Source organism: Chamaea fasciata, unplaced genomic scaffold, assembly GCF_029207755.1.
Source record: "Chamaea fasciata isolate MVZ Bird 193981 ecotype frontalis unplaced genomic scaffold, bChaFas1.0.hap1 SCAF_6, whole genome shotgun sequence".
NCBI lineage: Eukaryota > Metazoa > Chordata > Aves > Passeriformes > Sylviidae > Chamaea > Chamaea fasciata.
The window spans coordinates 35,561,211-35,586,020 of record NW_027094091.1 but is presented as its reverse complement, the minus strand read 5'-3'; the positions used below and the strand labels follow the sequence as shown (position 1 = coordinate 35,586,020).

At 36.3% G+C, this 24,810-nt stretch overlaps 1 protein-coding gene across 3 annotated transcripts in view; it reads right to left on the bottom strand.

Annotated features, from left to right (window-relative positions):
* GLRA3 (glycine receptor alpha 3) overlaps nucleotides 1-24,810 on the bottom strand; it is an 81,343-nt gene that overhangs the window by 20,966 nt on the left and 35,567 nt on the right. For all 3 annotated transcript variants that reach the window (XM_066185947.1, XM_066185948.1, XM_066185949.1), the window contains 3 exons: nucleotides 14,860-15,083; nucleotides 11,933-12,015; nucleotides 1,651-1,788 (listed from right to left, as the gene is read on the bottom strand). In XM_066185947.1, coding sequence (XP_066042044.1) covers nucleotides 1,651-1,788; nucleotides 11,933-12,015; nucleotides 14,860-15,083 — 445 coding nt within the window. The remainder of the gene's footprint in view (nucleotides 1-1,650; nucleotides 1,789-11,932; nucleotides 12,016-14,859; nucleotides 15,084-24,810) is intronic.

The window sequence follows — 24,810 nt, the reverse complement described above, 5'->3', positions numbered from 1 at the left end:
TACCATGATTTCTCATTAGTTAATGTCATATGCAGGTTATAGAATACAACTACAGACACTCATTAACATGGCACAAAAGCAGGAGAATCATAAAAAGAAAGGGTAAGTTACATGTATATCTCAAAGGAGACAGTGGAAAAGAATGAAAATAAAATTTTCATATTTTTCATAAGGATTGTGGTAGAAAGGGAAAAAGGAACAATAAGAACTTCTATCTTATCATTAACAAAGAAATATCAGAGTGAAAAAATTCCTCTGCTAGAGGATATGTATCTCAAATATTAGAAGGTTTTTAAGGATTATTCAGATATTAGTATTTGTACAATAAAAGTGCATGTGAAGTATTTCAAATTTATTTTAGAAAGACTTCAAAATATCTCTATCAGTATCTTCCTACTCTAAATGGAAATTATGAGAGAACCTTTCTTTCTCCTAGGGCACCACTGCAGCTGTGATAAAACTCAGTGTTGGAAAGCATGCCTCCTTAATTTTGATTGTAGCAGGACATTCCTTATGAACACCACCTATTTAATTTTCTCTCCCTGACATTTCAGCAGAATCCAAATGAATCATTCTAATATTAAATGTTAAGACATGTTTAATCATACTAGAGAGCAAAAATGAAAAAATATATGGATTAGAATGGAAGAGTTTAGCTTTTTTTTTGCTGAAGAGAATATATAAACTGTGCATTCTTAGGCTTTGCTTTTTAGGATTATTGTGCTTGTGATTGTTAAGTTATTCATACAGTTTTTCACAATTTAAAATAAAAGTATAATAACTATATTATTAATGTTAATCCCATCCTTTTTCAAATAATCCCAGAGATGAGCTAAATATCTCAGTTCAACAAAGGCTTCAATTCAGTATCATAGAATCAGTATCACAGAATTAGAGAATTATAGAATGACTTGGGTTAAGAGGCCCTAAAGATCACCTGGTTCCAACACCCCTGCCATGGGCAGGGACACCTTTCATTAGACCAGATTGCTCAGACCCTCATCCAGCCTGGCTTTGAACACTTTCAGGGATGGGGCAGCCACAGCTTCTCTGGACATCCTGTTCCAGTGCCCCACCACCCACACAGTAAAGAATTTCTTCCTGATATCTACACCTACTCTCTTTCAGTTTGAATCCATTCATCCTTCTCCTATCACTGTACGCTCATGTCTAGTTTGTACACTTGGCCATTGCGCACTAAGAATCCTTTCAGCTCACTCACCATGCCCCCTTGCTGTATGAACTAAGGCAGGAATAACTCGGCTTGGCAACCCAATGTCCCTTTTTCCTGACTGAGCCAGGCTGTGATTAGTGCACAGCACACAGACCTTTGGATTTCAGTAATGCTTCAGATCCCACATTGTGAATGTGGTCACGGCATCTACCGAATAAATAAAACCACTGACTGAACAGTTTCAACTCTGTATTTTTCCTAAGGTACCTAAAATTGAAGTTTTTTTCAGTCTTAAGGTAGTTTTGGTTTGTTTTCCAGTTATTTAAGACTTTATTAGCTTGCACAATGCACCTGTATGTTTTAACCCTCTTCTGAATTCAGTGAGAACATTTAAAATATATAAAATATACCCCAAATGTGACATTTATGATAACAGTAAATGTTAAATGTCTTTTCAGTTGTAATCACTTTCCTACCTGTATTATAATGCTTGGTGCAGTAACATAAATCCTTTTCTTCTTTCAACAGAAACTGTGGCAGAGTGAGACCTTCTGCTACTTGAACTGCTCCCTTTTCTTGCCACTCAAAAATGAGATCATTCATTGTGTATCCAACTGAAACAAAGAAAAAACCCAAATAAACTCTAAGTCAGCTGCAAACTTTGAAAAGCAGTAACATATCAAATTACAATATTTTAAGTAAATGTTATAAAAAGGAGGTAATAGAGGGTCTGCTTGTACCTGTTAATCACAAAATTTTATCTGCCATTCTATATCATACTGATTTGGAAGAGACAAAACAACTATTTTATGAAACTCTTATAAATTTTAATGATTAGATGGTCTATTTTTGGTTTCAACAAAAGCATTTAAATTAGCTAAACATCCAAATCTCTTGGGTGCTTGGGAACTTTCTCTCCCCAGCCCATGAAGGATAAAATAGGCCCTTCACACTAAGATCTCTTCCTACTTTTACTTGAGGTGAAATGTGGACTATCAAAGTTATGTATATGGATTTATGTCAATTTGAATGGTTAAGTGCAAATTGTTCAAAGACAGCAATGAATTAAAAATTCTGCAGTAGTATTGAATTGAAAAACTGCTTTTCTCTGAAACTGGAACAACACATGGGAAAGCAATTGATTATAATCTTCTCATATTAACTGACTGCAACATAAAATGATATTAAGAAGCACTCAACTTTGATATTCAGTCTTCAGCACTTATCCATACCTCATGCATGTGTATAAGATTAGATATAATGGCAAAAGACATACTAATCAAGGCCCAGACTTTGCAAAAGGCAAATACTTTTTCCTTCTATTTCCCTGTCTCAGATAAATATTTGCATGGCATATCATTGAGGAAAATATCCTTACTTCTTCTGGATTTGTGATCTGTTAACTTTTCCAGGCATTTCATTCTAATTATCTTTCTAAATAAATTTTATTTGGTTTTTACAACTGGAAATAAAAAGGCTTCATATTCTGATTCAACTTTGAGCCACACATACTAGAAGGAACCAGAAGGTAAAAGGAGATTTTTTTCATCTAATTTAATAGCTTTCAGCTTTTTTGCAATATTTCCTTTCTGCTTTTGTCCAATGCTAATAAACTGTTGAAAATAACCTGTTGAGAACCAGAAATTCTTTTAATCTTTAAGTAACAAATTACTGTTTAAAGTGCATTGTTCAGAACCTTCTAAAAGTAAATCTTTGCCCCAAATTATTGACATTTTGAATTTCAGGAAAAAAAGTAACTTCTTTGCTTTGTGAGCATAAATATCACCCCATTATATTCAGTGACTTCATTACTCTTTTAATACACCTATAAATGGCACTCAGTGACCTGATCTGCTGACCTGAAAACTGAGATACACTTCTTCTTTTCTGATCTATGTTGAATGAACTGAGCAGTTAAGAATTAGTGTTTATAAATGTAAAAATGTTTTCAACATTTCTTTTTAAATTCTTAATGTTTCCTTTGGGAGAACCTTTATACAGGGTATTCACAGGATCCCAGGCTGACTTGATTTACTTAGCACTTGTTTTTGAGGCTGGATAAATATGACAAAAACGAGACCACCATATCCTTTTAAATAAGTAATCAAGATAAGACATTGCTCAAGCCACTACAAGCTTATATCAAATGAGCAAGAAAGCACTTTCTTTTCTTATTGATTGCATGATATTCCATAAACACAGTTAAAATTCACTATTAAATGCCATAAACTGTGAAAAATCAGAAGTATATATCTTATCAAACTTTGCATGAATTCAGACAAAAAGCAGTTGTGTGTAAAGCAGATTACCACTTGAAGCATGTAGACTATGGCCAGAAGTGGTATTCCCTGAGTAAAACTCATTGAACTGGCAAGAAACAACTGCTGCGTCAAAATGTATTTCACTTAATCAGGTTCATTCATCTCTAATGCACGCTTTTAATTTTGATTTTCTACTCTGCCCACTAATTCTTCTATAACGCAATACAGTAAAAATAATAGCAGCATATTCAAAATGCTGCTGTAGTAATTAATTTTTGTCATGTTTACATTTTAAATGCCCAAATATAACATTCACATTCAAAACTGTAACTTCAGTTTTGTAAGTCAAGGTCATAGTCACAAATTAAAAGTGTCTTAAAATGTAGAGAACTTAATGGAGACATGAGTTTGTGTTATACCAAAAAATTTAAAATAGTATAATGTTTCCACTAGTATGTTAATTTAAATCAGCTTGAATGAAATCAAAAGAAAATATCTTTTTTCAATTAATTTTATGAAGAGGACCTGCTGAATGCTGAAGCATTCTGAGTGCTTAACACTCAGAATGTTCATGACACTGAGTGCACTGTGCATAAGGGGAAAAAGACATTTCTATAGAAATCACTCTTTTAAACAAGGAGTGGTTACCATACTGTAGTATTTATACTATTACAGTTTAGATATGTTGTGTTATATATGCAATGAGCCTAAAATACAGTCCCCTGACACACTAATTTTGGGATCTCTGCTGATCAATTGTAATAACTGTCCCTGTCCTGTTCTAGAAATTCTAAACCTGAAGTCCACCTGAGCTTTTTGTTTCTTGGCTACTTGCCACCTGATTAACAAATGTGCACTATCTTTAAAAGAATTAAAAAAAAGAAAAAATCATTCGGTAACAAAAATTTAACTAAAAGCCTAAATGCCTGTTGCTGATACTGGTCTGCTTTTGAGGATTAGAAATACACTGTGTGTATTTTCCAAATGGTGTATGAGATAAAAAATCTGAGAAGTTGTGTTCCATTACATGGTTATCACTGTGCAAATGGAGAAGTGAAGTGTGGTCCTTAGATGTGAAGCTTTTATTCTGAACAGATGTGTGGTTACCCGCACAAACTTGTGCTAGATGTCTTTGTTGTATTGTTAGACATATTATGCAACTTGTAAGGACTGCACTGAAATATGTAGCATTTATAAAGAACAAGACATTTCCCTTTAGGACCTATAAGGGATTAACTGTCACCCAACATGATATTTAGCCGCTTGTTAAACCAGAAGTTTTTCTTTTTTGACTATGAGGTGGTTCTGGTGACTATTATAAATTGCTATCAGATATTTTTATTACCAGTGACTGGGAAGTACAAGGTTATGTAGGGAATTCCTAGTGGATAAATTTTATTGTTGAAAAAGGACAGTCAGTCACTAACCTAGGTAGTTTATGAGGGTGCAGCTCACTGGTGCAAAAAGTGAATCTTTTATTCTACATGAATAGCTGAAAGCAATGGAGGCTATAATCTAGCATGGTCTTCAGGACCAGGTCAACCTAAACTAAATCAAGCGGTTTAGTAAGGACTTCTGTCACTGAAATGCAGTGTGCTAGGGTTTGGGTTTGCAGGGCATGAATGAATGAAGGTTGGGAAAGGAAGTAGAGGTGTTAAATTGTGTTTTATGGGACAAACACCAGCTTCTGTGGCTGAAGAAGACAGCAGTTAGCAATGTATTTCTTTTTGTCTGGCTACTGTGCAGTACTTGCTCTTACTTAATTCTATAAATATAACACTAATTATACAAAATCTAAGTGGTATCATCAAAGAACTACAAAGGATAGAAAAAACAACCTGGTTATGTTTGGACAGTGGTGCTCAGGAGTTACAGGGTTGGTTAGGTTACACTAGTACTCTCTCTCTATTAACCCAAAGTCTGAAGTCTTGCACATCTAAAATGTAAAAACAGGTGGTAAATTGTTGGTAATTATATGGCAAAGACATCATCCCAGGAGGAGAATGTTTCCATGGGGACTATTTCTCAGGAAAACTCAAGAACTGTGTGAATGCATGGCACTGTAACCACTGTGCAAACAGTTCTCTTAAAGAGACAAGTAATTTTCAGGAGCCTGAAGTCACTCCAGGTAATTAGCTAATGAAGCATACACTGGCAGACTGAGAGCTCTGCCTGAGATGAATATGATGAACTAGAGAAAGAAGAATTTAGAATTTAATAGAAGGGGAGAGGGCCTCAAACAATCGAGAAACTTGGATTTGGTTTGCAGGAATATTATTTTAGAAAACAATGTGCAAAAGAGTTGATGATAAGTGTGACAAAATGAAAGTAAAAGTCTATCACATTAACAGAGGGAGAAGGTGGAAGAGATAAGGCTTTGATGAAAAGTAGTTCCCAGGACCTGTGCTTGGAATAGTTGATGGAGGGTTTTGAATAACCGGACACCAAATAAAATGAAATTGTAGTGGTATTTTATTTAGTTGATTTAATCTATACAAAACTCCGACAGATGGTGGAAAAGACAGACAGTAACTTTAGCCTTTAGACACCAGTGAAAATTGTTTAGCTAGAGTGAAAATTTTCAGCATTTTTCAATTACAGGTTTCAGGAAAAAAATTCAGGAAAAAAGAATGTGATCCTGCTAAAATATTTCTGAGTAAAAAGGGTATCTACAATGTCTTGAAAGAAAAACGAAACTTTTCCCTTGGTCTGACTCATCTTTCCCAGAAAAAATTATCGTTTCAAAAATGGTGTTGTGAAGTTGTTATCAACACTCATGAAGTTCCTGAAAGAGAGAATTAGACTGTATCTTCATCTTTTTTTAATATTTACACTACCATTAATAATAAATACCAACTTTTCATTCATCCAATTTTGAAAGTATAGGACTAAAGCCTGCTTTAAATAAATAGAGTCCCATTCAATCCACATCAGACCACATTACTCTATAGAACTTCTTGGAACCAAGGTACTTATATCAGTTGCATACTAAGAGTAGGAGGGTTTTATTACAGCTAATTCAGTGTATCAATGGTAGGCCATTATCTCATAAACAAGACAGTGAACATCCAACAAGTTTGTCTTGAAGAATTGTTGAAGTGTCTAACATCTCTTCTCCTGCCTCTCCAAGGACTACACCGTTACAAAAACACGTGTTATTCAAGGCAAGCAACTCCCCTGTTCCTTTAGAGACTCTACACCTTTGAACCATCATTGTCTTGGCAATTCCAACATAATTCCTTCATCTCATCTGCTGACACTGTTTTATTTGCTTTGTCCATCCACCTTTAGCAGCACATATACCTTTCCAAGCCATAAGCAAACTTGTGATCCAGCTGAATATCAATATATCCTGTAAATGTTCTGCTCATTCTGTTTTATTACAGGAAGGCTGTGCTTCCCTTGTGTCATTTAAAAATACCTACAGGTATATTAAAACCCAGCTTTTTTCCTCATGTTCAATAAACAGACACATGTACAGCATGAAACAACTGAGCAGAGTATCTGGCTTTTTTTGTAAAAGAGTTTAGTTCAACTGCAGAATTTATTTTTTTATTTTTTAATCCCAGTGATTTATCTAAATTCCATTCTCATTTCTTTAATTTTTAGTAAGTTACAGGTCCAAAAGTAACATTGGATTTGGTCAGCAAACCCATCAGTTCTTTAGGTCTTCAGCTGAAGCAAGAACTACAGTCATGTTGAGTAGGGTTATTCCACTACTCTTCTGTGAGGCATCCCATCAGTTTGCCCCCAGGACAGGCTGCCTGCACATTACTGCTCCTAAGAGCATGACAGACATTTGAATTTTGCCCTATATTCCCAGCAACATACCAGGGGGAAGATATGACAGATCTAAAAAATATGGTTTTGGCTTGAGGTTAGAACAAATTCTTCTACATTATGCACTAAATATATTAGCTTCAGAAATGAGCTGTGATTTATTTCAAGGCTAAATTTGAGCTGGAGCTCCAAGAAAGCAGGATTTTATTCAATGTACTTCTGAGCTGCTTTGCGAAGTGTCTGCCCCTTGCACTGTCCTCTCTGTCATTCAGAAGGAATCTCTCCCTGGAGAGTTATAGGTTTATTCTTCTTAGCCTGGATTTTGGAAAAGAATAACATTTCAGCTCAGCACTCCAACACATCTCTCAAACCTACTATTCCTGGCTGAAGGTGTTCAGCTATCACTTTCATTTTAGTTTCTGTATGTCAGCAGCAGCTGTACAGTTACGGTTGCCCTTTCACCCTGCATGGGTCAGGAGCTGATGACTACAGGTATCCTGATCTTTGTAGCTGTGTGTCATGTCTCGCTTCCGATAGACACAATAGCTTGAGTCACCCATCTGCAGAATAAAAACCACAGCCTGAGCAGTTGACAATTTTTGTGCTGCTGAAATGCAAAGGAGAGAAGCAGTATTGTTTCTACACCTTCTGCCACAGACAGGCATTGACTTAATATGTCCACAATTTCTGTCATTCAGGTAGAAACCTGAGGATTACCTGGCAGATGAGAAAACACTCAAGTTATTTTATCTTTCTAGTGTTTTCTTTGTCCTGTTGTGGGAAAGGAAAAATGTACACATACTTTTCTGTAACGCAATAGCTTGTACTGCTGCAGCCTGCCTACCCATCTTTCCACTTGTACAATTTTCAAATTAGAGAGTGAGGCAATGAAATTGTGCAAATAATAATGATGTAGCACAGAGGGAATTTTCTTTAACAATCCAGAAGACAAGAACATGATTTTTCAGAAAGACTAAAAAGCCACTGTAAATCAAAAGGGGAAAAAAGGGCCACTGTATAATTTAAAAATAAACATCAAATTAAAATGATGAGGTAAGAAAGTGTTTTATGCCTTACCTATGCTGCTTTTATAGTATATTGTTTTCTTTTTTAGCTTAGTCTTTTCAATATTCTTTGAAAATTCAGGAAAATTAAATGTCACATAAAGTTATAATTGTAATTTATGAATAAAGGAATGCTGTGAGGTAAAAGTGATGCTTAAAAAAGAAAAACAAGCTTTAGCATATGAAAGAAAAACATTTCTTTCCTGGGAGACAGGCCACAGAAATAAATATGTATCTAGTTGACATTTCTTTGTATCTTATTCAAGCAGAATAAAACTAAAATTATCCCACATGCCTATAGGCTGCCCTGGTGTAAGGCATAGAACTGTAGAATGGATTATTTCATATGTGCATTTTCATTTGTTCCCTTTCTAAGATAAAAAAGCAGCTCATTCTAGCTGCTGAGAAATCATTTGGTAAAATAAATCCTTTAAAATAGAAGACATTTCCACTTAAATATTTTTCAGACACTTCATGATTTAATGAAGTACTTTTACCAGGGGCAAATCCAGCTGCTCAGACTGACCTTGGAGAAAACATTACATGAGCCAGCTAAAAATACAGATATCATTTGGGAAAAAAAGCTATACATTTTTTCTCTTAGATTTTTTCTCTTAGACTTTTCTATGATGGAGCAACCGTATCAATACTGAAGGAAAGTATCTAGTACCAAAAGAAATTACTACTTAAAGGAGAGACAAAACACATGATCTGTCTCTTATAACTGTCAGTCTTTGCAACCCAGTGATAAGACGAGTGAAAAAAAGATGAGTGATTTATTCTAATTTGCTTCAGTGACACATGCAGGAACAAGGCTTGCAAGATCAGACACAGTTTACAGAAACGGTGATACAAATGGGCCTTGTAAATTCACAATGTACATTGTCTTGCACAACTTGGCACTGATCGCCACTTCAAAAAGAAACATCTGGAAGCATGGCTACTGCTGTTTTGCTCCTGCAAACACTTTGGTTTTTATAACATAGCCTGGTGGTCAGATCATTCACTCAGGACATGAGAGGACTATGTTTTCTGTTTTGAACCCAAATGTCTTCCACTTCCCCAGACAAGGCATTAACCACTAGGGTTAGTGCTTTGATCCCTCTGTTTACATTGTCTCACTGTGCACCAAAAAATGTAAGGCAGACATCCAGAGCAGAGTATGACATTGTGGCCTAGAAATTAGAGATGCTTGGATGGATTCAGGCTCTCAGGGTTATGTCAGTTCTTACCTCGGGAGATTTGATGTGAAGCCTGGGAAAATGCCAAATGCACCCATCCTCCTTTGTTCTTCTCTAATTTTAAATAGAACTGGATGCCTTTTCTTAGCCAGAGAGTCTGGAATTTGAATGTTTCTGCTCATCCTTTCCTAAGTTTTGGAAATTGGTCAGAGTTCACTCTCATACTCTCATATAAACTAGCGCCTTTTTTTTTTTTTTTTTTTTTTTTTTTTTTTTTTTTTTTAACCTGGTTATTCTTCTTCCTGGCATGTAGATATTTTTTGCAACACTTCCAAATTTTCTATTTCCTTTCCTGTACAGAGAAACTGTCTATGGACAGGTGAATTCCTACTCTCAAAGGTCTAGGATCTCAGAACGTAGGTTGCTGTACATATCTGCTTTGGATCTGTCCCAAAATAATTTCTGGGAACCGCTGCCTTGTTCTTGCAAACCTAAATGATTATTCTGCTATCAGACACGTAAGCATATCCAGAGCTCCCACATGCTGTAACACTTTCTGCCTCAGGCCATCATCTTTTCCCACAGTCTGTTTTTTGATGTCTGAAGTTACAGGTAAAATAGAATTAGACAAGGCAATATGGGAAAAGCTTTCTTACTTGTAACTTCCTTATGAAATCAAATTTGATCTCTGTGAATAAAGAATTTAAAGCAGTCATCTGTATTTTCTTCAGCTTTTCTTTCGTGAGAACTGCCTCTCTTTACCATGTGAATGTGCAGCTGGGAATTTACTCCCACTGAACTCAATAATTAAAAACAAGACTTCAGTGAAAAATATTCTGCTGGAAAATACAGTAGAACATCTACACTGCTATTCAACTAATAAATGTTGGTTCCCTGTGGTGTAGTTTGTGGGTATTGTGTGCTCCTGCAAGATTTTGCTAAAGCAAACCAGATGCTTGTTTCTTCAAGAACGCTCAGTTGTTGTCTGACCTGTCCTCACAACAGTTATAGAGAGGAAAAATGCAGCTGAGTTTTATGAAGCTGTTAAAGCAAAAATTTCACAACTTTTAAAAACATTTTAATGACCCATTTTGCTTGTTCAGTCAAACACTATGACTCTTTGAAGCATAATTGTATTTAGTGATTATACCTGCCATCTGCCTGTACTATGATGCAACTGCTTCCTTTTAACCTTTTGTTTAGTCACATAAATTATACAGATGACATAGGTTATCAGTAGGATGGTCTGCTAAGACTGACTGTGGAGTTTCACTCACATCCTGGATATATAATATTGTCCCAAATTCCTTGACATTTGCAGCAAATAAAAATCTCTCCATTTTAGTCAAGAAAATTTCTGCTGTCAGATCCAGCAGTTGTCCTTATATTGAAAGGTTGCTTCATAATGTTACCATCTGTCCATTGTAATAAAAGATGGATCTGGCTTTTATACTCACCCTGCAATATTCTATAAAAACATACCATACAACCAACAGTTCTGACATACTGACAGATAATTATCTCCCCTTCCCTTAGGTGCAGCTTTGTTCCAGTAAAAGAAGAAAAAACTTCCAAAAACACATTAATATATTATGTGTGTTGTGTTTCTGATCTATGATATATTTCAAATAATAGAGTATATTCATTCTATATTCAGCATTCTTTTATTTTTGAAATATTTTACTAATTGGCTCTAAAACTGTAAATCTAGATCTTTTAGATGAATACTTCTTAATATGTCTTGTCCCTGTCATTTATTTTCACAAACTTTGGATTGCTGGAAGCTTTCAAAGAATGCTTTATTTTATTTTTGTTCTTTGCATCATTAGGAGGATTTTTCTGCTACAGCTCTCTTTCAAAGTCCTCTCATTTTAAAGGAAACGGCAATTCCCAAATACTTCATATCACAAGGAAAATGAGAATATAATGCATCAGACAGAATAGTTGATTTCTCCTTCTGTGAGTGTGTTTGCGCCTTGAAATAACATAGGTGCTTTACACTTTCCATCCTCTTTTAAGTACCAAGATATCAAGGTAGATGTTAAGTAAAATATATCATATGTTAGAATATAACAATTTTATTTCACATAAAATCCCATAAATCACTTCTTTAAGTTATTCTTATGTTTCCTTATGCTCTCCCATATTATTCACCTGCTCTCTGTGTGAACACAGAAAGACTTATGGTGAAACCCTACATGCAGAAATTTTGTATAAAGATGAACTGACACTGGGTACTTAAGTTTAATGGTAATTTCAAATTTACACAAAACTCTTGATTTTCAGTTCAAATAGGTATGAAAGAACCTCTTCCTCTTGAAATCATGTATATTTCACAGATTCTATTGATCAAATGGAAGATTAATTTTGAAAACTTGTTCTGGTACCACTACAAGGGGTTTTCCTACCTCCTGTACAGCTGTTGCAACCCCTGCAAAAGTATGTATAGGATAATACATTACGCAAACTTACAGCTTTCCAGCTGCATTATACATGTTTGCACATCCATTGGAAAATTTTTGAGATCCATCGGACAGGAAAGTATTAAAGTCAATCTGAAAGAACACAAAAAACCCATTAAAAATATACCCCCCCCAAAAGACACAGAACTGTGCAGGAAGAATGCATGATACAATGGAAGCAATTTGAAATAGAATACATGTTTCAATAGGAAGCTCTCAAAAAATATCTCTATTAGCTGAACCCATTTAACTCAGCCTAGTATGACAACATGGAAAAAATTTTACAGGCTTTCAGAAAAATAATTTTTTTTCATAGGGTAGCCAAACTTAATGAGAAGTCTAAAGGAATGCAGCAACTGTGTGCCTTTTTGTGCTACAGCGGAATTCATGGACTCTCCAGTATTTCAAATCCTTGGCATAAAACTTACCCAAATTTGCAAGAATTTCATAACATATGTCAGCTGCAAATCATGGTGGAAAAGTAGTCCTATGTGCTACTGTCCTAAAATGAGATGCTTAAAATGTCAACACAAAGGTTTAAAGAAACATTTCATTATATTGATGGTAGAATGAAATATGCCCATAATTTTGAACTGTAGATGTGCATCAGTGTTAGTCATAATACTTACCGTGAAATTCCTTGCAAATTATAGGCAAAGGAGGTATTTTTAAATTTTAAATAAATGCAATAATTTATCTTTCGAGTAGAACTTCTCCAAGAAATGAGAAGGAAGAATTTATAAGAGATAAAGGCACATATTTTCCCTCCCTGGCCATGCTTAGGTATCCATTCATCATTCAGGGCCACGACTCTACCTTCATTAACCAGTTCAGTTGATAGAATGTCCTAAAAAAACCTGAGGAGCTTCAGTTCAATTGCTTACACATAAGGCTCTTCTAGCAAGGCTGTGCACTAATCCCCCTCTCTTGAACCCTTTCTTCTGTTTTTGGCACTGGGGCTAAAGGGAAGTGTGCAGTAGCTGGCAAGTATGGCTGTATATTTCTTTTTTTTTTTTTTTTTTTTTTTTTTTTTTTTTTTTTTTTTTTTTTTTATTTTTTCTGACCAAACTTCCAGAGCTGCATAGGCAGAGTTTGAGGAGGGAAGTCAGACCCATCCCTTATTCCAATGTTGTTAAAAATAGTTCCAAAGGCAAATTCTGGCAGAAGGCTGGTAACACAGCAAGTCATTTCAGAGGCACCTGGACTTTACTTTGTGCTTCAGTAAATATTTTAGTATCTTATATTAAGTATTCATTGAGTTGGGGACTGTTGCCTTTCATTATTTTCTTGTCTGAATTGTTCCAATGTGATTAGGGATGAGGAGAAATTAGTGAATGAAAGAAAGAAGAAAATTTAGAAACTACTTTTTTTTTTTTCCTTTTAATATCAGCACACTAGCAGTTAGCATATCTTATCAGAAGGTTAACTCACTCAAATGCACATAGCTAAACTAGAGGCCAGTGATATGATTTTAAATCTTTTAAAACTAATAGTTCTTAATTAAATCAAGGCAACATAAACTTTCTGGCTTCATAAGAAACAGAGGAGCTGTCTGGTATCTGCATTCAGCACAGTTGATATTTGCCTTTAGAAATTAATATGATAATATTTCTCACATTTCGGATTTTTCACCCTATTTCATGCAGCCATGAATTTGGTCTGAATTGTACTGAAGTTGAAATCCAAACTTGTTTCAACGGAGTGGTGGGTACAGCACACAGTGCTGTATGTATTTGGAAAGAATAAGGCAAGGCAGGGAGTTATTTGATTAGAGTGGAACAACAGTCAGTGCCTCTTGGGGTGACTCAGACAATCTGCAGATAATTGATTTAGATCCATTTTCTACTTGAATCCTTTTAACCTACTTTGAATCTCTTTCTAGTGACAAAATACACATTGTGACACTGAAGATTGATTTTGTTCCCAGATGGGCAGAGTAACCTCCTTTTGGATATGAAATCCTCATAAGAATTTTAACCCAACCCTTTCTCCTTGCAAGCATGAAAAAGTGCTGCCTAATCACACTGGAAGGAGGGAAGGAGGAAGGAGACTCTCTTGCCACTGACACATCCATGCAAGTCATAAAGATTTTTTTTCTCCAGTATACAAATTGTTTACAGATTCCTGATGTCTCTTCAAAGAGTCTAATTACACTTTAATTCAGTGTCATAGAAGCATGCAAAGCAAAACACTGAGTGGACAATAGTATATTTGTTTTGGAAAGAGTAACATTTTGCCCAAGTGAGTCACTGCTTCAATACCAAATCTATACCGTGTCTAGTGGGGCATTAGCATATTTATATGCAATGTGTTTCTCATTAGATCAGGTTTGTCAATACAGTGGTAAAATGCCTACTGATGTCTGCATTAAAAGGAAAGTGGTGGGAAGAGAAGTGGGATAATTAGATTTTGTCAATACTTATGATTGCTGCTTTCAGCTTCTTAAAACCTTTTCAAAAATTTACTTTCCAGTTTTCTCTCCATTTCCAGCAGTAAATGACTAATCTTTAAATGTCATACTTCCTCAAACAGGACATGATTTCAAGCTGAAGTGCAACTGCAATATCCAGAAAGGGGGAAGAGAAGTAACATTGGATTGTCCTGACATTGGAGGCTACAGACTGTGGAACTCATACGTAGGCCAACTCAGATTATAGTACTACACAATTGTTTTTTCTGTGCAGTGTCCTAGTTCCTCTAGGCTCAGTACCTGTACTTTAAAACGGGAAAGATACTTTTCTTAGTACTTTTACTATGTGCATGCCTAACGAGAGATCGTTTTCAATTTTAATATTAACAAGGAATGTTGAGAAAATTTTGTATTCAAAACTCACACATAATAGTTTTGCATGTCTAGAAACTGAATATATGTTTTAGGAATTCCTAATTATACTTTTGAGCTTCTATCTGAAAAAAATCACTAGATTAGAGACTCACCTGATGGAATAAAGTACATTTCCATTTTTGAAAATCCGCAACAGCTTATTATCTGTTGTAACTTCATGAAAGTTGGCACCTTTTTCATTAGCAAAGAACAAGTCAGGTTTCCAAATTGAATCCAGCATGGATGGATCTAAATCTAAAGAGTCATCTGGATATTCACTGTACGCAAGGCGTGGATCATTCCAATTCTGACGGAGAAAGATGTTCACTCGGTAATCCTGAATATAAGAGAAAACAAGCACAGCTTTTTCAAGCATAGGGATTTAGCTTTTATTTCATTTCTTAGCCATGTAATCCCCTGTCCATCTGTGGATGACAAAAGAATTACTTAGCTGAATGCCAGAATGATACCTATTTATATTAGTGGGGACACAATTGATAAGAATAAAGATGCATTTCACGGCAATCGAAAAAAATCCTCAGATAAGGAAATCCAACCTCCATGGTTCATATAATTCCATATAACTCTACCCCTATCACAAATTTGTCTTGAGTTTGAAATGAGAAGCATAAAAAGGGTTTTATGGTGTTCATATTTTAAATTATACAACTTGAGATATGTCTATTTACTTTACTTTTTTCAGCAGAATATGAAGAGTTTATGGACAGGATTAGTTGCAGATCAAAGGTCTTATCACATATGTGAGACAGAACAGGTGAAAAATGTATAGCAGGAAGGTCAAATGAAAAAGGAAAATGGAGAATGACAAATGATGGAATCCTTTCAAGATTATGTTAAGTTATTCTGTATGTCAGTATGAGTAAAGTTTATTGGTTTAAGTTGTTTCCAGCTTTTAAGATGAAAAAAAGTCCTGGTTAAACTTCTCACTGAAGCAACTGGAGCTATTTTTCATTGTTCTCTCCCTTGAAAACTCTGACTTAAATTGGCACTCATTCACTAAAAAAAAAAAAAAAAAAAATCTTAATCCATCTAAAGGAAAGAGATATATTTGACTGCTATTTTATGAAGGACAAGTATTCATCATCTCAATTTATAATTACAGGTTATGAACACAAGGCCTAACTGCTTTAAACAAGTAGGGTTGTTCAATGCAAACACAGACACAAGAATCAAACTGCCTGAATTGATTTGTTATCCTACAAGAGACTCTGTATTCTCATGTGCTATTTGCCTGAAAGGATGATTCTTAATTCAAATAACTGTGACAGAAAGGTTCCTTGAGGGGAGGGAGAAATCATCATTTCAGTTGTGGTGACTCCCACAGCCTCATCTGTAGCCTCAAGGCTGCCATTTTCTGAACAGCTGCTGTACCCTGGCTCTACAGAATGAGAGTGGGACACGGGTCCGCACTTGCTTCACCATACTTCAAAACCTTAGCCACAAGGTGAGCTTTCCTAGAGGGTCAGGATACTGTTCATGTGCTTCATAAGGCTCAATAAAATAAAAATTGGAGATCAGATAATTGCTCTTTGCTGTCCATGCCAAGGCTCAGGCCGCTATGGACCTCAGTATTTACGTTTTGATTAGTAATTTCCAGCACATGGTAAAATCTGAAACACTTACGGAATATTTTGATTTCTACTTCATTATACTTGTACAGAAAGAGCTATATTACCATAACATACAGAATGTAGCTTCATGGAGATTTGTGAACAAATCCTCAAGATACTAATTTCCTAACTCTTGCTATTTCTTTAATGCATTTTTCATATGCACTGTATATGGAATCCTTCTAGATCTGAGAGATTCCAAAATATGCCTCTCATTTGAACAATGAATATCACCTGCTCTCACAATTTTTGTATGCTGTTATTTGAACCAAGTCTTCAAAATTTCGTGCATAAATTACAGAACTCTCACTGTTGCCATTCTAAATACTATTATAAGTTTGCCTAACACATACTTCTAAGTGAAATAAAGACTTGTCTTTTGTATAATGTAGTCAAATGATTCTTCATTCACTTGTTTAAACTATAAAAAATATTGATCTTGTGGAAAAATTTTTCTTTGTGTGTTAACTATGATACTTGTAATGAAATCTCATTTTCACTGCTGTACAAGAAAAGCTGATATGTTGCAGAACACATTGATAGTTTTAATTTTTACTGCTGAGATTTTCCAAAGTTACTGTCTTGGTGTCTGAAATGCATGCAACTTGACATGCTTTTATTGCTGCCTTGACTGGTATAATTAGACAGGATGACCTGTGACATAATAGTACTTTGTAGTAATAACAGCTTTCCATTTTAAATTTATTCACTGTTCTTAAGCACTATGGCTGCATTTTAAGTAATCAATTACTTTGTCCAAATTGATGGAATTTTCTAGTTTTCCTTTACACAGCTGAAAATTTCAGACTGGACCAAAAGTTTTTCAGCTAACAATTTCAGTATGCCTTTGATGAAACTTTTCAGGTACAGAAACTCAAATATTTAAATTTAAGTAAGCCACTCAAATTGTCAAGTCATTTTCCATGCAGGTTACCAATGCCATTGCAAAGTCAAAGTAGGAGAAGAACCTTGAGATTCACACTCACATTTGAGAAATGCAAATATAGTTTTTGTATTCCAAAGGATTGCCTTTTATTTCCGCATGCTTAATAGTCAGAATTCCACCTTTACTGAGATTACTCATGGTGCAGCCTTATCTGTTCAAAAGAATATGTAAAAGAAAGTGTAGGGAAGAATGATACAGGACTGGACATGGTAGTCAGTTTTGTGAGAGTAGACATGAAAAGTTGTTAAAACTGATATCATAAAGGACTTGGTGTTATGAATTTATTACTTGATTGCTTGGTGTTATGAATTTATTACTTGATTGCTTTCTGTAAGTATATCAAATGGGAGAGAGAAAACACTTTAAATCTAAAGACAAGAATATCCCTCCTTTACTTTCAATAAATTTAGATGGAACTGAAATGGTTCATCTATTTTCTAATGCTAACAAACACTGGTGATATTTTCATTGGTCTTATTTATAATAGCCAATAGGAGGGTTATTTTTTTTTTAATTACATCTTAGCACTATTACTGGAGTACTGTTTAAAGCTCCTGTGATCCCAGTACAAGAAGGGAGCTGTTCAATCAAGTCCAGAGGAGAACCACAAAGTTGATAAGAGGACAGGAAAACCCCTGCAATAAAGACAGAATGAGAATGATGGGGCTGTTCAGCCTGGAGAAGAGAAGGTTGAGTGGAGAAATTTTTTACTGTGAGAGTGATGAGGCAGTGGAACAGGCAGGTTCTGGACACTGCAACCCTGGCAGCACTCAAAGGCAGGTTAGATAAGGCCTTGAGCAGCCTAGTCTAGTGGGAGGTGTCCCTGCCCATGGCATGGGGTTGGGACTACATGATCTTTAAGGTCCATTCCAAGCCCTTAATATTCTATGAATCTATGATTACAGGGCTGAACTGCAGCAAGGATAGTGCATATATCTGTGCTGTTTGGCATTTCAATTAATGAATGAAAACCAATTGCAACAAGCTCCATGCTCCACCATTAACTGTAACTCATTAATCTGTCAAAGATTTACCATAGCAGTGAAAGACAAATTAACTGTGATTTAAATCAATTGCTTAGTGCTTAGCTTTAATTGACACATTAAATCTGTGTCAGAGTACCAATATTTGACTAATGCCATACATCCCTGAGAACATGTTTTTCTGCACTGAAGAGCTGTAGGGCACTCATTACAAGAAGCAATGGAGATATACTGTTAATTATGATAAGGAGCTTGTGTATGGCACAGAGAATCCTTCTTGGCACTCTGTTGCTGGATATTTCCATAGGTGGAATCTCTCTTCCCAGAACTGATTTTGGCAGTGGTTAAAACTAAGGATGTCTTTATTGTTCTGACTCTGGAATTACAGAACCCACAGAGAGACTGAGAGCAACTACAGTACTGTACCACTACCTTAGTATAAAGCAACTTTATTAATTTTCCAGAACCACATGATCCCTCCCTCAGACAGCAATGTCTTCATGGATGTGCCTTAGGAAAATTACTTCTTGCAATTTTTGTTTCTAATCCTCCCACTCCTGCCATTCTACTGTCTAAGGAAAATAATTCAGTTCCACATGTAAACACATAGAAAGCTTTTCCGTCTGGTCCAGCCTGAAGTTAATTGGCTAAACCCTTTGTGGGTGATTAGGATGGCTAGATTTCAGCCCTTGAAGGTTAAGGATGAGCAGTAAGGCCTGTTCAGTTCCTGGATAAAAGCTTGAATCCTAGTCGAGGTTGAAAATTGTGGGTGCTCCTTCTCCTTCCATTAAATAGGACAGCCCAGTTAGATGGGAGGTTTGGGTGAGGACTAACTTGCCTCCGATCTCAGGAAGATTTAAAAATTATTTGAGCTATTCAGAAAAGACTGTTGATGGATTTAGATGAACATCTCATCTGAGCAGTAGATTTTAAGGTTTAATGTTTTTATATTTCTAGGATTTGGTGGGGGGTTTTTGTTGTTTTTTGTTGTTTTTTTGTCCTTTTTTGTTTGGTTGTTTTTTTTTTTTTTTTTTTTTTTTTTGGGGGAGGTTGGTAAATCCATTTTTTGGGGGTTTAGTTTGTTTTTGTTTGTTTCTTACATATTTCAGAACTAGTAGATATCCTGATGGGTGTCCTGTGAATGGTTTGGTTAAAACTTTATTTCAATTTTGCCTAATTCCTTTCAGAGTTTGACTCTAATAACTATCCATCAATATTTACATTGAAGTCAGTAGAACTAGACCTCATTTGGCAAAGAGCTGGCTAAAACTAGTACTTCAACATTGCTACCTGTAATGTCAGACCTCTCAGACTTCCTTACAAAATTAAAATTCAGAGTTCAGCAAATAAATTTACACACTACTTCTGCACCTAGTGCTCTCCCTAGGTAAGCCACATGCTTTCATACCCTTGGATTCTGAAGTGGTATGGCTTCTGTTAGCATTCTAACTGGCACAGATGAATGCTTCTTGCCTTATTTTCTTCTGGGATAAGTACTATTATTACTCAGGAATAAAAAGAGGATGTATCATTTTTGGAAGGAGGGTCAGGTCCCTCAGGAAGTATTTAAGGGGGCTGCTAGAGAATGTAGGGAAAAAATTAGGGAGGCCAAAGCCCAGTTTGAAATCAAAATGGCGACTTCTGTAAAGGACAATAAAAAATGTTTCTACAAATACATTAATGGTAAAAGGAAAGGTAAGGTAAGGCCAACCTTTGCTCTCTATTGGATAACGGAGGGAAGTTAGTAACTGCTGATGAGGAGAAGGCAGAAGTGTTAATGCCTTCTTTGTCTCAGTTTTCAGTGGGAAGACAGCTTGCCTTCAGGACAACTGTCCTCCTGGGTTCGTTGATGGTGTCAGGGAACAGAATGGTCCCCCCATTATCCAAGAGGAGGCAGTCAGAGAACTACTGAGATGCTTGGACACTCATAAATCTATGGGCCCAGATGGGATCCATCCCAAGGTGATGAGAAAGCTGGCAGATGAGCTTGCAAAGCCACTGTCCATCATTTACAATCAGTCCTGGCTCACTGGTGAGAGTCCGGAAGATTGGAAACTGGCCAATGTGACTCCCATTCACAAAAAGGGTGGGAAGGAGGATCCCAGTAATTATAGACCAGTCAGTCTGACCTCAGTACCTGGCAAGATAATGGAACAGTTTATACTGAGTGCCATCACACAGCACCTACAGGATGGCCAGGGTCTCAGGCCCAGCCAGCACGGATTTAGGAGAGATAGGTCATGTTTGACTAACCTGATCTCCTTTTATGACCAAGTGACCCGCCTGGTGGGTGCAGGAAGGGCTGTGGATGTTGTCCATTTGGACTTCAGCAAGGCTTTTGACACTGTCTCCCACAGCATACTCCTGGATAAGCTGGCAGCCTGGGGCTTGGACACGAGCACTCTTTGCTGAGTTAGGAGCTGACTGAATGGCTGGGCCCAGAGAGTGGTGGTGAATGGTGCTGTATCCAGCTGGCGGCCAGTCACCAATGGTGTTCCTCAGGGGTCTGTTCTGGGGCAAGCTCTGTTCAATATTTTCATTGATGACATGGATGAAGCTATTGAATCTTATGTTAGTAAATTTGCGGACGACACTAAGCCGGGAGCGTGCGTCAACCGCTTGGAAGATAGGATGGCTCTGCAATGGTTGGATCGATCGGCAGAGTCTAATAAAACGAAGTCCAAGTGTCGAGTCCTGTACTTTGGCCACAATAACCCCCTGCAGAGTTATAGGCTGGGGACAGTGTGGCTGGACAGTGCCCAGGAGGAAAGGGACCTGGGGGTTCTGGTCAGCAGCTGAACATGAGCCAGCAGTGTGCCCAGGTGGCCAAGAGGGCCAATGGCACCTGGCCTGTATCAGGAATGGTGTAGCCAGCAGGAGCAGGGAGATCATTCTTCCCCTGTACTGGGCACTGGTCAGGCCACACCTCGAGTGCTGTGTCCAGTTCTGGCCCCTCAGTTTAGGAAGGGCCTTGAGACGCTTGAGCATGTCCAGAGGAGGGCAACAAAGCCGGTGAAGGGTTTGGAAAACAAGCCATATGAAGAACGTCTGAGGGAGCTGAGGTTGTTTAGCCTGGAGAAAAGGAGACTCAGAGGTGATCTTATCACTCTCTATAACTTTCATGAAGGGTGGTTGTAGACAGCTAAGGGCTGGTCTCTTTCTCCAGGCAGCAACTGACAGAATAAGAGGACACAGACTTAAGCTGCGTCAAGGGAAATATAGGCTGGATATTAGGAAGAAGTTTTTCACTGAAAGAGTGATTAAATACTGGAATAGTCTGCCTGGGGAGGTGGTGGAGTCACCATCCCTGGCTGTGTTTAAAAAGAGACTGGATGTGGCACTTGATACCATGATCTAGTTGAGGTGTTAGGGCTGGGTTGGACTGAATGATCTTGAAGGTCTCTTCCAATTTACACATTCTGTGATTCTGTGATACTACCTCATTTGCCACCACTACGAATGATGGAGGATTAGAACTGCAACTACTATAGTTCTGTCTTTGCCTTAGAGAAAGTATTGGGTCATTTAGAGGATGCTCATTAGCACAGAGCTATCAGATTCTGTCATTCAAGCCATAGTTAAAAAAAGAATATAGTCAGTAGTTTCTGAGAGACCTCCTTGATTTTTGCCTTACATACTCCCTTGTCTCTTTGAATTCAACAATGTGCTACAATATCTACTTACTTTCCATACCTTTTAGGGCTAAAACCCTAAAATTGCACATTGCACATGGATGGGTTTAATTTATTTCAGCATCAAGTTAATTTTTTGAGTTTATTATCCATAGCAATACTGGATTTTAGTTTCTGTGCTCACATATAATCATCAGAAGTCAAAGGTAGTTAATATCTAGGATGCTTATTCTTAAAAAGATTAATTATAGTACTGACATACTGTATATAATGTTTGTTGTAGCTCCTACTGCATGTACTAGAAGATTTATTAATTAAATATTGGATATACTACTCCCGTATTTAATGGAAGCTGTGTGTTCTTAAGTCCTAATGCGTGACACTAAAATCACATTTTGAAACTTGTTCAGTGTAATTACTTTTTTAGGCTTTAGCTCAGGTGCTTTTAAAATGTTTGCATTTCAAGCAGTAGTAGAAGGGATTAGATGAAAAAGGACATGACAATTACATGAACAAACAACATACCCTAAGCCTCTGTCTTCATTTGGTCCTTGCCACATTCTCAGTTGACAGAAGATCCTATTTTATTTTCTGCAAGCAAATCCCTGAAGAAATTTTTGCTTTAACAGCAGAAGGTATTTCTTGCTAAGTGAAAAGTTAAGTTTTTCAGAGATTATTCATCTGTTTACATGAATTTTTGGTGCTATATATCCCATTTTGTTATTAATGAATTTCATGCTAGCCCTTTGAATATGACTGGTTTTAATGATAGACTGAACGGGCTAATTTTATAAATCTTTACTGGAAACATGTATTTGAAATTATCCTCTGTTTCATCTCCTCAGAGAAATGTAACCAAATTAGATCAAATACAATTTTGGGTATTCCATACTAAATTTTCTTGATGTCTTCCTTGTGTTGGTAGACAAATACAACATTGTTTAGAATAGGGTAAACAAGGTAAAATAAAAGGTAAAGCTAAACTAGGGCAAGGCCAGAAGCAGGGCCTGCTAACTCCTATAGTCTAAACACCGGCTAAAGTGGGCTATGAGAAGGTATATATTTCTAACTTTAAACAAACTTGATCAGATATGAGTTGACCTTAAATTTACTGATATGCATGAAATGCAGCAAGAGGTCTATTAGAAAAATCATGTTGTTTTAGCAGTTTTACAATAGCAAGGCAACACATAACATTTTGTGCATTTGAACTGTACCAGTACTGAGGAAGAAGGGAACAATTTGTTTGTCTAGCCAAAGACATCACCTAGTGGCATTTGAAAATCCCTAGGGTACTTTGCCTTTTGGATGCTGGTTCATGTCACCTGCAATCCTGCGATATGTTTATCCTCCCTGATAACTCAGGGAGTCTTAGGGATTTTTTAAGCCACACTAAATGCTCTTGGGCAGCTAAATAAAATTTTAACAGACACAATTTTAACAGATACTCCAGTCAGTATCAATTTGCTGACCTGTTCCTTTCATGAAGAAGTTAACTTTGTGAACAAGTACATGTGGGCCTAGATGGGAAGGTGAAGAAGAAGAAGTGTCAATTTTATGGGCTTCCATGAGGTCCATGATGAAAAGGGTAGAAGTAAAGGTTACTGACTGAAAAGTGAATCCTTATTTTAAAATATCTCAAATACTGTAATTTGTAACACTAAGGTAGTACCAGAACACAAGTCACAGGCACAAATCTGAAACATTTTCTCTACATTTTGCTAAGCTGGGAAATAGTCTTGTATCCTTGTAAGGTTTAGTATAAATATTTAAAAATTGAAGCAAAACTATCCAAAATTAATGAAATAATTAACTAGTATAATATATAAATATATACATTGAAAACTGTTCTTATATTCGTGTGTAGTATATCTTTTATATATTTTTATATGATATACATTAACAAGACATGCGAACTATGTTTTTAATATAATCAATTTTCTGAAACTGTAGAGCAGCCACATTCACAAAAATTAGGAAAAATATATTGCAAACAAGGGACCTAATTATGGCTTCCTAGGAACATCAAATTTTCAGTATTCTATCCCTTCAATCCTACCAGGAGTTAAGTAGCTAAACCCTCATTCAGTTTAAATCTTTTAAAAGAAGATAGAGGAACTAAAAAGAAGATTGCGAGAGATCCCACATACTGTAACTTACAATGTTTGTAGATGGAAAGCAGACTAGAAATCTTCTTTAACTAATCCTGCTATGCCAATAAATTAGCCTGCATATGCTCCTATACATCTACATTTTGAAAATCCATTAACTGAAAAAGAAACCTGGTGGCTGAAAAATCAGGCAATGTAAAGACTGCTTATTTTTTAAAACAAGGAAATAAATTCAGATTCTCCAGGACTGTTTTTGAAGATTATTGTTTTATCATCAAAAACAGGTAAACAAGAAATAATGAATACCTACTTTTTTTCAATTATGTGTGTTCAATAGATTTGTCTTTAATTCACCTTCAATATCGTCATGGTTGTAATAAAGTTTTAGGTCAGTATCTATTCACACTGCCTCTGTTTCCACTACCTTGAAGAGGTGGATGCCTGTTTCTTTTTTTTTTTTTTTTTTTTTTTTTTTGAAAGAAATATCTGGTATTAAATTTGCTCCTGGGCAAAACTAAATTTTAAGCCTAGAGGCTTGCAAATTGGGATCTTTCCGAACTCTGGAAAAGGCTGCAGCTTGTTTGAGCTGAGGTAAAGTTAATTTACTCCAGAATGGCTGGTGCAGGGCTATATTTTGATTTGTGCTGAACATAAGGGTGATAATATAGAGGTGTTCTTCTGTTACTGCTGAGCAATGCTTTAACAGAGTCAAAGCAATTTTTGCTTTTCCAGCTGCCGTGCTGGTGAAGAGGCTGGGGGTG